At 35.6% G+C, this 15075-nt stretch overlaps 3 protein-coding genes across 5 annotated transcripts in view; 1 reads left to right on the top strand and 2 right to left on the bottom strand.

Moving 5' to 3' along the window:
- LOC133517992 (monocarboxylate transporter 12) overlaps nt 1-1536 on the top strand; it is a 50552-nt gene extending 49016 nt beyond the window's left edge. For both annotated transcript variants that reach the window (XM_061851528.1, XM_061851527.1), the window contains exon 7: nt 150-1536. In XM_061851528.1, the coding sequence (XP_061707512.1) occupies nt 150-313 (164 nt within the window). In that variant the 3' untranslated portion in view covers nt 314-1536. The remainder of the gene's footprint in view (nt 1-149) is intronic.
- Nucleotides 667-7291, bottom strand: LOC133517996 (uncharacterized). The gene is made up of 7 exons (XM_061851533.1): nt 6849-7291; nt 5096-5261; nt 4857-4981; nt 4279-4498; nt 3663-3747; nt 2889-3041; nt 667-1675 (listed from the first exon to the last, which is right to left on the bottom strand). The coding sequence occupies exons 1-7, from the start codon at nt 6931-6933 to the stop codon at nt 1553-1555; spliced, it is 957 nt and encodes a 318-aa protein (XP_061707517.1). The 5' UTR covers nt 6934-7291; the 3' UTR covers nt 667-1552.
- A 218-nt stretch (nt 7292-7509) lies between these two features.
- On the bottom strand, nt 7510-14897 carry LOC133517994 (visual pigment-like receptor peropsin). 2 transcript variants are annotated; one of them, XM_061851531.1, is made up of 7 exons: nt 14671-14897; nt 11982-12144; nt 10831-10958; nt 9907-10129; nt 9565-9649; nt 9032-9178; nt 7510-8503 (listed from the first exon to the last, which is right to left on the bottom strand). In XM_061851531.1, exons 1-7 carry the CDS (start codon nt 14765-14767, stop codon nt 8375-8377), a joined length of 972 nt encoding a protein of 323 aa, XP_061707515.1. In that variant the 5' UTR covers nt 14768-14897; the 3' UTR covers nt 7510-8374. The 2 variants fall into 2 exon arrangements, with proteins under 2 accessions (XP_061707515.1, XP_061707516.1); XM_061851532.1 differs by having other exon boundaries at nt 14727-14871.
- Between the last annotated feature and the right edge of the window lie 178 nt (nt 14898-15075).

Genomic DNA, 15075 nt, shown 5'->3' with positions numbered 1-15075 from the left:
GTATATAAATAGTTCAATAAATAATGATAAAATCAGTTAAAGATACATCGCGTAAAGATACTCCAACAGAAAGCAATAAATCGCTACGATTAACTATATCATTGGTAGTGTAGAGCCATTAAATCACGTGAAACGTGTACCTATTCCAGGATGGTTGCTTCGAGAGACGGGCACATTCGCGCCAGCCTTCTACTCGGCCGGCGCCGCCATCTCGCTGAGCGGGCTGATACTATTCGTGATTCCGCTGCTGGAGCGACGAGCAGGCGCCGCGCGTGCGCGCTGGGCGCAGGAGCTGCCCATGGAGCACATGTAGCACGACGGCGGCGGGGCGCGTGCGCGCGTGTTCCCCGCCATCGTGCTGCACTCCCCCTCCACCCCCTCCTCCACCGCCTCCACAGATGACTCCTTTACCAACAGGGTATATTCTACTACAATAATAGAGGAAAATGATTTTTATATCGATGAAATTAGATAAGAACTTGTAAATATTGGTTATCTCGATGGATGAATGTGATAAAAGTTTGATGACTAAACCATCAAACTCATTCCAAAGATAGAATATAGTGTATGAGAAACGATAAATAATGTGAATAGTGTTTAACGAAAAGGTGCAATAATGATACTTTATTTTAAACTTATTTGGTCGTTGTGAATAAAACCATAAGAGCCAATTGTTTCTATATATTTCGAAGTATAAGAAATTTATGAGTTGTAATATAATACTTCCTTAAAATATTATGTGACGTATGACGTACAGTTGCTTAAATACTAATGATATAATAATAAGTAGCTACAGTAATGTGAAGTGTTAAAAACGAACGCGTGGTTAGCTTCAAAACATGGCCTTAATGCGGACCAATCGAGATTAGATTGTATGGTGAGGTCCAACTTTAAGTATACTACCTACCTACCACTATCTGGCAATCAATCTACGATGCCTATTGTGATCACTGAAGTCTGGTACATAGTAACATCATATATTCAGTCTTTAGACAATTACCTTCTGCACTTTATGTTCTGTGTATGTGATCTTCCAAGTTGTGTTCAGGGTTCCGATTCGACTTGTAAAAGTAACATAAGATGACGTTGCTACCGCTACATTTGTATTTTCTCTAAAAAACGTCTTCCTTTTCGGGGAATCGATAAAAATAAAAATCTAGCCTATGTCATCCAGGCACTATAACGAATTCCGGTAGTCATGTGGCAATCATGCGGTAGTCTCGCCACTTTCTGTTACTTTCTCGAGTCGGGTTGCCCCCTTGTAGTTTAAGATGTTATTTTAAGCGTAACAAATTTATTTTGTTTGTTTTGCGATATATATTTAGTTAAAATATTGAACTTGTTGAATGTAAATATTGTATTTGACTGAAACACTTAGATTAGCATTATATCGTTTACAATGAACTGTTCTGATATTCTTCGTACAAATATTGTGTCTCTATGTACATTGTTAAGTCTTAATAACGTATGGAATGCGATCAACTTGTACATTTCTTATGTACACGTATCATATTAATATATATCTACTGGAATTGACAGCTGCGTATGAATTTTATTCCATTTTCTGGGGATCCGAAGTGCGTTCCGTGAAGTGTTGGAATCTAAAGTTAAGCGCGGCCTTTCGTATGTTCGGGTTCAGAAGAAACAAGTTGATAGTGGAACACCCAAGTGAACTCTGAAACCAAAATAAAATCCTCATTATTACTTTATTTTCAATCGAGAAACCGTTTCTCGGGCAAGTGTCGTCGAATTACCTATTGATACCTATATAAGCAAGTCAGTGGTCCATTGTCGAAGTTAGGAAAAAACTTTAATCTTCTTTATAAGAGGTGTTTACAAAAAAAATCATTTACCTAATTCATTTACTATGGAATGAAAAATGGCTATCTACTGATTTCAATTACATAAATGTTTGCAGATGTTAGGAAAATCGGCTTTGCGATACCTATTATTGATCTCGATTCTAAAATAAGAAACCTACTCCTGAAATTCATCAACTGGTTGCATTCCAGGAGTGCAGGCAGAAGTGAAAACTTTAATATTAACGTTGTGCATTTTTGATATTTTGGAGAAATTGAGTAGCAGTTGTATAAAAAGATATAATTCTCTATTACACCTACGTTAATAAATTTGAGTGTGGAAGATATTTTGAAATGCCAATTTTAGTGTTAATATATAATATAACATATACAGAGTAATTCATGAGACGTGAGCAGGACTACAGCCTACACAATCAGTAAATGTTAACCCTTTTCCAGGCCGCACCAATCTACAAGATTTTCCCAAAAAATCCAAATATATTCCAATTAATCCAGCTTTGACGATTCATTTGAAGACAAGTAACATTTCCTGAAAGTGTAATCTAATTTGAACCTTAAATCGGAACGGTAAAGTGGAAATTCTAATGGCGCGTATGTGGTCGATAAATCGTACTATGCATGGAAAAGGGTTAATGAATCGTTCACCATCATATTAAATAAAACAATCACGCTTTTTTTCTGTTATTTAACTTTTTGGTAAGGAAAAATTTGAGTATCTACAATCATGGACACCAAACAACACAAAGATAGAATACAACACAATTAACAAAGATTAAACTTCTTTAACCCTTATGACAGCACTTTGATTATGAAGAAAATAAAATGTCACACTTGAATGAGATACGATTTTTCAAAAGTAACCAGGCTTCGATGACATTCAATTTGCACGTGACCATTATGTCACGTGTCCGTCTTAAGAATTTTCAATCTGACGGTCACGTGACACCTGAGGCGAGTTTAACATTTTTCCCCCATCACAAAGAGTGCACAGCGCCGCTAAAGAAGTTTTCACTTCAATAATTGAAACCCTCAAAAAAAAATTAATAAAAACTTCCAAAAACAAATTACCCAATGCAACAGCAACGCCATTTTGACTAGCGATGGCGAGGGCAGCGAGAACTCGCCAGGACCGTAGAGAAGCTGCGATAGTATCACCGAGGCCTGGATTAGAGCTATTGGCGCCCAGCAGGTCAGGTTCATCACAGTCAGCGCTATTACTTCCTAAAATTGTATTACATATAGGTATTTCATTTGGCTAGATTAAATGAAAAACAAACCTCTGCCTTGATTAAAACCTCAATTTAATGAAGTCGGTTATAATTGGGTTAATAAGCCGGCAGAGCGAATCAGGTTATAAATAGATTAGATCTAGAGTCTTTAAATGCGTCTCAAGAATCCGTATTCTGGGCGGACTAAGTTCGTGTTTTGTATTTGATGGAAAATTGTGAGGAAATGGACTCGTCTATCATATACGGTGAATGTAAGTAAATTGACACATATTTTGGTAGGTACACCTACGCCAAAATTGCCTTTCGCCGTATTTCATGTGGCACAAATCAAATACCGGTGATGGATTTTCAGCGGAAATGGCGGTAAAAACACCTACATATTTTTATAATGTAGGTATCTCCATTAACTTACAACATGTTATAAAAGAGTATTTGAATTTTCACACATATTTTGATTACTATGAACATCCTCTCGGTAAAAGCTAGGTTATGCGATGACAAGTATTAATTAATAAGGTCGTCTAACACTTCAATAAATCATTTTCCTTCTCGGTCTTGGCACTCATTTATTACGATTATAATATTATTATTGATAAAATAATTAAAAGCTTACATCGGTAATTTTCTTTTGTTTCCGATTATAGGCAACGTCAACGAATTTAGACTCAAGTTGTTTGGCCCATCTCAGCATAACAATCCTGCAATGTACGAGTAAGTTATAATATAAATAACATTATTTAGATGAGGACTTTTGAGCTCAATACAATATGGCATGCACAATACATAGCTCGTGTTAGTATGTCGTTTTAAACGATAAAAAACTTTTTAACAAAAAATAAACCGACTTCAAAAATTACCAAAAGCGCCATACATGTACCTATAACATTTGAAGAGTTCCCTCGATTTCTCCAAGATTCCATCATCAGACCCCGACTTGGTGCCAACGAGACCATCTCGGGGTTATACCCGTTCGATTAAAAAAAAAATTGAAAATCGGTTCACGATTCTCGGACATATCGAGTAACATACATACAAAAAAAATCAGACGAATTGAGAACCTCCTCCTTTTTTGAAATCGGTTAAAAATAAGGCGAAAACGCGTGCTTTACGCTTTATATAATGTTCAAAAATAAAATCTTAGCCGTTGTTGATAACCATGCTCACGTTAGCCAGCGACAATGTTTCGGCATAGAACACAACAGAATAACTACACATATTCTAGTACGTACATAAATCCCACGGGCTTGATACTTCTCATAAAAAAGAGCAAGCTAACGGAATACTTCTGCCAACCCCCAGGCAGGATCATGTCCATCGTACAGCTGGAGCAGGTGAAGTCGTATCCGTAGCCGCCGACGACGCCACTGACGGCGGCCAGCGAGTATGTGCCAGCGAAGAACACACTGAGTAGCCGGAACATGTAGTAATGCCGGTCTGGCATACGCCAACCTGTGTGATTTCATAAATTTTATAATCTAGAAAACTTAGTTAATTAAGGAAAACTAATTTAATCTAATGTGAATAGTCGTACTATTATGCACCCATTATAGAAAATTAGCTTCGTCAGTTGTTGTCGTCTATCAGATAGCTTCCTCCGTCGTTCCCCAGGACACAGAATAAATAATAATACTACCGTACAGAAAGGAAACTTCCTACGAAACCGAACTTTGAAGCGATTCAGGGACGAATCATGTTTTCCCTGTCTAATGTATCGGCTATTTAGGGTTGTTAAAATTCTAGTGATTGTCTTATCTGTGGTTGTGCACGCAATAAATGGCTTTCTATTTCTATTTTATTTTCTATTTACCATTAGTGATGTATTTGCTCACAACATATCTTTCTATGCAAACGTGCGTGAGGCATTCCACCTCGTGGATTGCCATGAAAGTTTCGAAGAATCCAAATAGTCGGCACAGGGTCATTTCTCGACGGCTGATTAGAAGTAAAAATAATATAATATAATTATACAGGTGGAAATTGCAGTTCATAAAAAATATGAATATTGCAGTTTAAAAATAAAATAACAAAAATAAAAATAAAACTTACTATATGTCCTTCTTGTCTATTATATAGGTCATCAAAAATGGCGTACACCTCCGAATCCACGCAGAAAGCATTAAAAATCCAATATTCTGGTAACTGCGATTCGTTTCAAAAGTTGGATGAAAATAGGCTAATAATAACCCAATGAAAATCAGTGCAGAAAATCCTCCTGAAAACGCAAAATTACTTGAGTGTATTTTTCAAATAAAATTTTTGCGCCATGTTTCTGATTTTTTTTTCTTTAGATTTTGAGAAAAATAACTATAACATAAGAAACACCTTTGAAATAGAATTTGAATGATAAATAAGCCACCAGTTTTCAGTAAACAGTTTAGAAGAAATGATGAATTGGACCAGGAATATGATGCCCGTAGCAGGAAAGTGACGGTCATAGTACCTAAGAAAATCGCTCTGTAATTTATTAGTTGTTTAGAGAAAATAACCATGACTTAAGAAAAAAAATTGAAATAGAAGTTGATTTGTATAAAAGACATCATCTAAAAATTTTATGATCAATGAGAGTTTCGAATAAATTGGGCCAGGAATATGATTATACCTATCGTAGAAAAATTACGCCTTTATGAAATAGTCTACAATTTTAATCTAATGTAATATTTGTAAATAAAGGCATTTAGGATGCGCTTAAATCCCCAAATTATACTTGTTTTAACTATAAAAATAATCATAACTGCTATGTTTATAATTATCAGACACGAAAATAAGGATAATAGTAGCTATTAATTAACAACAATGAAACAAATAATCAGAAATAAAGTCATTGTAGGTGCTTCAAAACCAATCCAGGCGGTGACGTTCTACGGGGACGAAAATATATCGCGTGAATGGCACACCTCATAAGCAGTTGCTTATGAGGTGTTAAATTAAAACCACCCAACTACTACAGTACTACTCCACTTATTTTTCTGACTAAACACAACGAATGTGCTTATTCATAATATTTTATAAGTGGCGTTAGTATTTTTGGCTAATTAACTATTAACAGGTAGAAGACGTAGACTATTCGTGTGACAAAGACATAATGGCCAACCAGCGTATAAATAAATTATTATTTACACTAAGTAATGCATAATTTTGTTTTACTCATTTCCTCAACGGTCAACTGGAAGAGATCCCATACAGGGATAAGTTCGCCTTTGTTGTATTTAATTTACTCTGTAACTGTGTTTTTCGTGTTTTTATTTCTATGTACAAAAAATTATATATATACATACATACATACATCATTTTATGAGAAATTTGATTTTATCAAAATTTTCTTTCTAATAGCGTATAGACCTTTTATGTATAGATAAGAAGTTATGCTAATTGTTTTGAGGAAGACCGTGAGTGTGACACGCCTCACAGACTTCCTGCACCTAGTATCAGTAACTTTTGATATAATTTTTCTAGCAAATGGTACAAATCATAGTATTAATTTTTACTATACCTCGCTATATTTATGTGTTACTTACATGAATAAAAAAATTGTGTGAAGTATTTGTGTTACAGGTTTAATAATAATAATAACACGCATGTGACACCCAAAAATCGCACTTTGAAAATACCATTTATATAATCACCATTGAGCTTTTTGGAACTTATGTACGAAATATCATTTGATATTTACCACTAGCTATTCAGTGAAGGAAAACATCGTGAGGAAGCCTGCATACATCTGCGAATAAACTCAAAGGTGTATGTGAAGTCAACGTAAACATAAACAACTATTATCTAATGTAATAAACTTATAACTTACCTATATAATGCAAGTGGTCAACAATATCATCACTTTCTTGTTCATCAAACAGAGGCCAAGGACACGTATTCGTATAGTTCATCATTTTAAATGACTCAGCCAATTCACTTTCGGACGATATGCGAAAACGGAGGGGGCCGTCTGAGATTTGGAGTGCGACTGCGCAGTGCGTGGCCGGGACGTGCAGCACTTACCGGGGCTTGAAGGTCTGGGGTGTATATGTATACTAATATACATACGTCCTTTAGATATATTGTGCGGTGGGACAGCAGAGTCGGGTTGCAAACCACCTGCAGTGATATGAGCTGCTTCGCTCCGCTACTCAACATTGTTCAACACAATACGAGTAGTAAACTTGTTGTTAGTAGGTACAATGTTAGACAAAAAGCTTAGAACGAGCTGATAACTTTTTTAATTGAATAACCGCACTCTGATGGTTCCGTACCATTTACCAAGTAGTTTTTATAAGTAATTCTTTCCCTTTTGGTACGGAACTCTTAAAAAGTTTGGTAAGTTTTCACCATCGTATAAAATGTTTATAATATATTTATTCCAATTAGAATTGATATTGTCGAAGTTTGAATAAAGAAAGAAATATTATAGGACATTATTACTTAGAACAAAGTTTAAGTTAGTAATGTTTTTAATTGAAATAATCATGCAACATGAAGAATTATTTTAATTAGGCATATAAATAATTATAGACAATTTAAATATCCAACTCAGTATTTAAGTAATAAAATGGCAGTGTTTATAATAAGGACCGAAAGTCTCAGGAAATGGATCTCATTCTTTACAAAGTAACATGCACACAATATCACTCCATCAAGCTACTGGTCGTGACTTATTCCTGGAATCCTTGGAAGAATTTGCGCATTAGCCTCGTATTTAAGTTCTCGGGAATTTGTACAAGTACAAGTTCAATTTATGCTTTGAATTATTTTTGAAATAAAACAAAGTTTCAAATTCAAGAGCGCAAAATTTGCCCTGGATCTTACCAGGTTACCTAACCGACAGGATACTGACACATTTTGTCCATTTTGTCATCAAGTTCTTACACATGCTGGCAACATTACAGCTGAGCACTTGGGTATTTTAAAGGTAGGTAAATACCAACTCAAAACACTTACACTCGCGGTGTTCCTTCACAAAAACATTTATTAAGGGTTAGACCTGGAAATTCTTCGCACGATCTGGTTGAAGCAGCCTGATGGTCATGCGCTAAGTATCACAGTAATTACATCTACACAACAGAATTATCAAAAACTTCCCTTGCAATCTAGAGCATGCCTTACTGGCCTAAAGCCATTTATTGCGTTCTGTTCAAAGTAGCCTGGTCATTCGCTGTCATCAACACAACTACGCAGCAAATTGGATTACACCCGTAAAGGCTTCCACCGAGATCTAGTGCATGCCATACTGGCGGGTTGGGTCTGGAAGCGCACAGCGAGTCTAGTCGAAGCAGCTTGGTGCTTTCGTAGTCATCAGGTTTCCTTTAAAATATGGATTGCCCTGGGTTATTCCACCTATGCCTGGAAGCGTTTGGCGCGGTCTGGCCTCAGCAGCGCGTAGTGCCGCCGCACGCGGCCGAGCAGCGCCGCGCGCAGCCGCTCGTCCGCGAACAGGTAGCACAGCACGGGGATGCTGGTCGCCGCCTAGCATCGAAATAATGCTGATTACCAACAGACATTCAAAATAATAAGAACATTTTACAATATTATTAATGACCACACCTATACGTGATCTGTGCCACAGCCAAAGAGAATGTCATAGCTACACCGTCAAAGTATTTTTGACATTGTCAGTTACACATGATTCAACTTAAATTAAACATAAAAGTTAAAGATTTGAAAAAAAATGGGAACAATTTTCCTGAGAAAATAAAATACTGTATTACATATTTTTTTCTAAAATCTCTTAAAATCTTTATCTTGGCACTCCAATATAACAGATGCCAACATTTCATTTCATGCAAATGACAGGTATATAAATGAAATGAGATGTCATTATTTGGCTGCGGGTATGCTACGGGTAGGCTGCAGGTGCCGATATCAGTAGAATGTGTCTCTAGTATAGCTCAAGACATAACTAAGACCTGGCCAGAACCACGCGGGTGATTCAGAGTACTGGCGTGGAAGTTGTGAGGACCTAAAAACTACAGGTAATAAGAATTATTTACTTACCTCTGATGCAATGGGCGCTATAAGCGCCAATGTTGGTGGTACGTGGCTTCGGTAGCTCAGGACCAAAGCCGGGAACCACTGGTACCCTGCCAAGACTGCGCTGGGGATCCATAGCGCCAGCGTGGATATTGTGAGGACGTGAACACTCTGAGAACAAATTCACGTGGTTATTAATGCATGCGGGTATCTCTTTGGCTTATTTTATGCCAGTTTCTATCATGAGATGTTATAATTATAGACTTTCTATCCTTCTATATTGTTAATTCATTTATCTTATGTTACTCGTATTAAACTAACATAATGTAATGATGAGGCCTACATTACGAGAATAACAATACTGTATGTAACTCTGTGTACCTACTTAAGGTTGGATACTCGGTTTTACAAGTTTTCACGCACTCGAAAAAATAAATTATGACGACCCACATAAAGTTTATCAAAAAATATTTATGTTTTTCAAATTTTGTGAAATATCCATAAAACTAAAACAAATTTTGCCTCTTTAATAAATTGTTTGTCCAAGTTTATCTTACCTTCGTTAATCTTTTTTGTTCTTTTTGTTGTTCACTTCTGTAATAAATAGTTTCTAGTCGAACGGCTTTACCCGTGTAGTAGAAACTGAAAAAGTTTAAGATATTTAAACAACCTAATATAAATATGCAAATAGCTAGTTGAAATTTTGTTTCAACACCAATCTGAACCAAAAAAATACACATCCACATTACTATAATAGGTATCACGCTATAAAGTAATTGTGTGTGTAATGCTGTTTGGCACCAGACGTTTAGGTACTAGGTTCAGAAAATGCTGTACAACTATTTAACCAGCGGCCGTGTCGCAAATATTTCAACAAAAGTTTGAATCACAGGTCTTACATGCCAATGACCGGTATCACTCCACAAAGGATAACGTAGGGCACTGTGTATCCTATCTGTTTGGCACCAGAGGTTCCCGAGGGCCAGAAGAACGTGCACACGGTCCCGGTCGGGTCGCAGGAGTATAGCCCGTAACCGAATAGCGGCGGCGTCGCGAACACTGCGGCGTTCACGAAACATACACCCACGAGGATATAGTATAATCGTAGGTGCAGAATCCTCTCTGAAACATGCACAAAGTACCTAGATTATGTAACAGCTCGTATATAGGATATTTTATACATATGGCTAACAGTATTAAGTTATTAACTAACAACATAATCCTCCAAATTACGTCAATCAGATTTTTTTCAATTCCAATTATTCATGTATGTCAGGGCTATAACCGCGAAAATCGAAGTTCGTCAATTGCGGGCATTTTCTCTGTCACTCTAATTATATCTTAGGGAGAGCAAAAAAGAAAGATCCCCGCAATTTGCGAATTTCTGTTTTCGCGGTAGGCCCCCAGACCCCTTTGACTCTTTCTTTCAGAATAGGTACTGAGGTTTTCTTGTTTAAGGTTACCTACACATGACAAACCAATTAAAGGAAATCATTGGCGCTTGAAAGGATAAATTAATTAATATAATTGCAGATAACAATTACTATCGATCTAATAGATAGTCTCAAATGATTCAGAATCTTTGTGGATCTTAGATAAGATTTGCATACTTGCCAACTCGATGAGCTAAATTAATAAAAGTATGACATTCACCAATCACATCACCGGGTGGCGGGGAAGCGTGAGGAGTGTTACTCGTACTTACATTACATACGGCTCCTGGAATTTTTACGCTTTAATACAATCCTCTGACAGCCCATCCGAGCCAATTCGGTTGGTAACATCATACTTAAACATATTATTCGGGACTAACAGATATTTACCACGTCTGTAGAACTTTGCTAGAAGGTATCGCTCTAGAATAATAACAAGTAATGCAGTCATTTGAAAGACACCGTAAAATTGATTTAAAAATGCGAAGAATTGACAGCACGCTGATCCAAATAACCATCTGAAACAAGAGAAGAAAAGCTAAGTGGATAGTTTACTTGATATATTTAATTTTGGTGTTTTCTTTGTCAAGTTAAACCCCATTACATGTCTAATCGAGGATTAAATGTCAGAAATTTTAATATTGTGGTTACGAGCCGCGATGCAGTGGAGTTCGTCTAGTTATACACATATATTTTGTTTATTCTAATATATTTAAAAAAATGTATATCAAATTACTCAGTAATGGAAACCATAATAGTAATGTTTTATCTAGTTTATTTTAATTGTATAATAAAATTGCTATACTCTTATATTGATGAAAAAATTTACTTTTAAAAAACGTTGAATCATGTTGTCCTCTCCAACAGCACTTCTGCATGCATGAGCTCAAAGCAAAATTGTCAATACATTGGCAGTCACGTGTTGCCTTTCTGGCTAATAGCCCTTTTTATATTTGTTATATTACTGCCCGAAAAAATAAAAAAAGGTATTTTTTTCTTTCAGTACCCCTAGTGTAAATAAATTCGATTTCCAAACGTGACGTACGCGTTTGCGTTTAGTCTCATTTTGTATTGGATTTCGAAAGAGCGCGCCAAGCGGGACGTTTTGGAACCTCAAAATCCTATACAAAATGAGACTTAACGCAAACGCGTTCGTTACGTTATGATGTCGATCAAAGTTACACTAGGGGTACAGTTCAAATGGTATTTCTTGTATTTGGATTTAATTTTTGTAAAATATTATTATTTGATTTTTTGACTAAAACATTATTTTTTTACAAACGGGAGCACCTAAATGGTGGTGGTGTAGACGAAAACATATGTATCGGGGCTCGTATGATATAAGGCCAATTTAATGAAAACCAAATATCGAAATGTCACACGGCGTGTACAGATTCACATTTACTCAATAATTGTAATGATATTTATATTTATTTACAACAAAAGTCTGTAAATTAAACGTTAAGTATACATTTTTATTCAAGTTCCAAGTATAAATTAAATGTTAAGTACTTATACATTTTTATTAAGTATGTTTTTACCGTTTTGTTATCGCTGAGGCCCCCGCGAAAGGAAATCCGAGCAAATTCCTGCCGAGACACGCCGAGCAAAGATTTAGCACTAGAATATGGCTCCTGAAGGTTAGCAGGTGACTGTGGATGAAGGTGATGAAAAGCCAGCCGTTGAGCAGCACCCCGAATACTCCTGTAGATATAGATTTTTTATTACATTGCTTGAAAATTTTCTCTTTTGTAACTTAAGAAAATTAACCCCAATATTGACAATCAGGGGAAATAATTCATGTAGTTTTGAAAATTGGTGTACTTATACCTTGTGGTCTCCAAATAAACGTACTAAAAGTCCTTGAGGGTGGGGGTTGTGCTGCGGGTATATGGGGGGGGGGGGGGGGGGGGTTTGAAGGTACCTTTATTCAAATTTTTGCTCATATCTCGAATATTTTTATGAACGGCATTATAATTACTTCAGACAAAAGTTTAACCATAAAATTTCCTATAAATTTGGTTATGGTTATTTTTACTCTACGATCAAAATACTTTAGGAGCTGTATGAGTGTTAAACTTAACAAAAAGAAAAAAATAGACAATTTAAGAAAACGTCGTTTTTTCGTAATTGTTCACCATAACTAATTTTTTTTGTTTAGAGTAAGCAAGCTTAGTCACCTGCTGACCAAATAAAAAAAAACCGGCCAAGAACATGTCGGGCCATCCTCAGTATAGGGTTCCGTAGTTACCCGTCCGTCAACATAGACTTTTTGCAAAAACTCAACAATGGCTAAACCGATCAGGTTCACTATAGTTTTCCTTGAAAGTCTTTACTAAGCTTTACTTTCACTTTTTTTCATATTTTTTGGACCCACAGAAGATAGGGGAAGTATAGTGGGAAACATATTCTTTTTTCTTTCAGAGCGATTATTTCCCAAAATATTAAGTTTATCAAAAAATGGATATAGAAGACTCGCATTCGTTTTTCTATCTTTCTTTCTTTATTTGCTGTTATAAGATACAAGTACAAGTATCATGCAAAATTTTATACAATAAAATAAACTTAGCCTAAATTATGCGTAACATTCAAAATGAAATTTAAAATAACATTTGACAAAAGACTGATAAATATCCTAACTAACCTAAGGATGTCACATTAAAAAATATGTTATACATATTTATTTTAAACAACATTCGGAGAGTTAACATAAATAAAGATAAAAAATACACTTAAAACAGCGAAATATGTAAAGTACTTCTAAAGTCAAGCCATTTAATAAAAATAATAATAAATTTTGAAAGACCTATCCAATGACTTCCCACACTATAGGGTTAAACCCAAAAAAATCATCCCCACTTTTGGTGTAGGGGGAGTCACCCTAAAATTGTTTTTCTTCTAGTTTTTATTTTATGATTTTGTCGGCATTTCTAGTTTTGCGTAGTCAACTAAGAACTCTTATAGTTTCGCCATGTCCGTCTGTCCGTCCGCGACTTTTCTCCGTGATCGTTAAGCTCACTTGCTAGAGAGCTGAAATTTAGCACAAATATATAAATCAGTTACCCGAACAAGCTCGGCCGAATTTCACCTTCCCATACAAACGCAAACTTACAAACTTTGAAAGCGAAGGGAGTTCCTAGAAGTTTTACTATACATACAAAGCTTGTACTATGTACTGGCTCCATTTTATTTGAATAACAAGTTTTAGCAACCAAAACTACCTAGTAACTACCATAGATAGATGTTATGTAAAATTAATTTGCCAAGTTTCATGTAATTTAACCATGTCGTTTTAAAATGAGAGCGTTGCCTCGATTGTATGGGAGCTGCTTTTTGACGTCGATACAAAAAGAAAAAGTTTTTGCACTTCCAAATATTTTCCATTTTCCATGATTTTTTTGTATGTTATTGACACCATGAAAAACTAGGTTTATAGGATATGCTTTTTTTTAATTTGTTTTTAGAAAGAAGCGAAACCTATAAACTTAAAATTTCATAGAAAAAGTACATACGTTATTTCGTTAGGATTGCAAAGCTATTCTTCCCTCTTAACTTTACAATAAATCAGGTACTTATTGAGATACATTTAGGTACTTATTTGAACGTAGATGTCAGATGTACCTTCGTTAATTCGAATGATAAATGCGCTAAAACTTGACGATGCATCATACTATTATAGAGCTATTCTGATAATGATGTTATACTTCAAAACTAGCTAACTAAAAAAAACCACTACTTCGAGTTAAACTTAAGTTACGTCTTGTAGAGTAAAAGTAAGGAAAGTCACAAAAAAAGCGTTTATATATTTTTTCATTTCTCATGCTCTGAAAGTGGGTCGTGGTTGTTCTAAATAGTGTGCAGAAAATTATACGTTTCTGTTCTGTTCCATATTTTTATCTAACGATATTTTTATCTAAATTGAAAGTACTCTCAAGACATGACTACTTACTACTGAAGTTTATACTTAATCGTGTTTTTTTTAATGTACCTACATGTATTTATTTTACTTTCCTCGTATTGGAAATGAAAAGTACAGTGTTTAACTCGGGTGAAAGATTTCATCCCTTGGTTAACAATTTACTATTTTACCATAACTTGTTTTCAAACTACAGCTTAATATGGCTAATTTGATATATCGCTATATTGCCTAAGTTACACTTTACATGTGGTACACAACACAGATTTTGAGGCTAAAAAGTTTATAAAAACCATCGTTAAGTAAATACTTACCGAAAACAAAAAGACAACTCCCTAATAAAGTTTTATACGAACTATCAAAGTAATACCATGGACAGTCATCTTCTTGATAATCGTACAAGCTTTGCATTATGCTGCAGTTTACAATATTGCACTGGCACCAAAGTAAACGTACACAGGTGTGTACTGCGCTAGGGTCCCGGGGACGTCCACATAGCGCGAGTGGGCACAGACACTGGGCAGGTTGTCGAACCAGCACTGGGGGACAATGGGCCAGGATCCGATGACAGCATTGTGCGTGACATCGAGAGCATGAACGTATACTCTCTTAGCAGACTGCGGAAAGTACATACTAATAATAAGTGCGAGATAATTTCCTACTAACTAAACCCTTTCAAACCGACTTTGAGATATTAAGATATTACTTTAATTTTTTCA

This window comes from Cydia pomonella, chromosome 5 (genome assembly GCF_033807575.1).
Source record: "Cydia pomonella isolate Wapato2018A chromosome 5, ilCydPomo1, whole genome shotgun sequence".
Taxonomy (NCBI): domain Eukaryota; kingdom Metazoa; phylum Arthropoda; class Insecta; order Lepidoptera; family Tortricidae; genus Cydia; species Cydia pomonella.
This window is presented reverse-complemented; position numbering and strand designations above follow the sequence as displayed.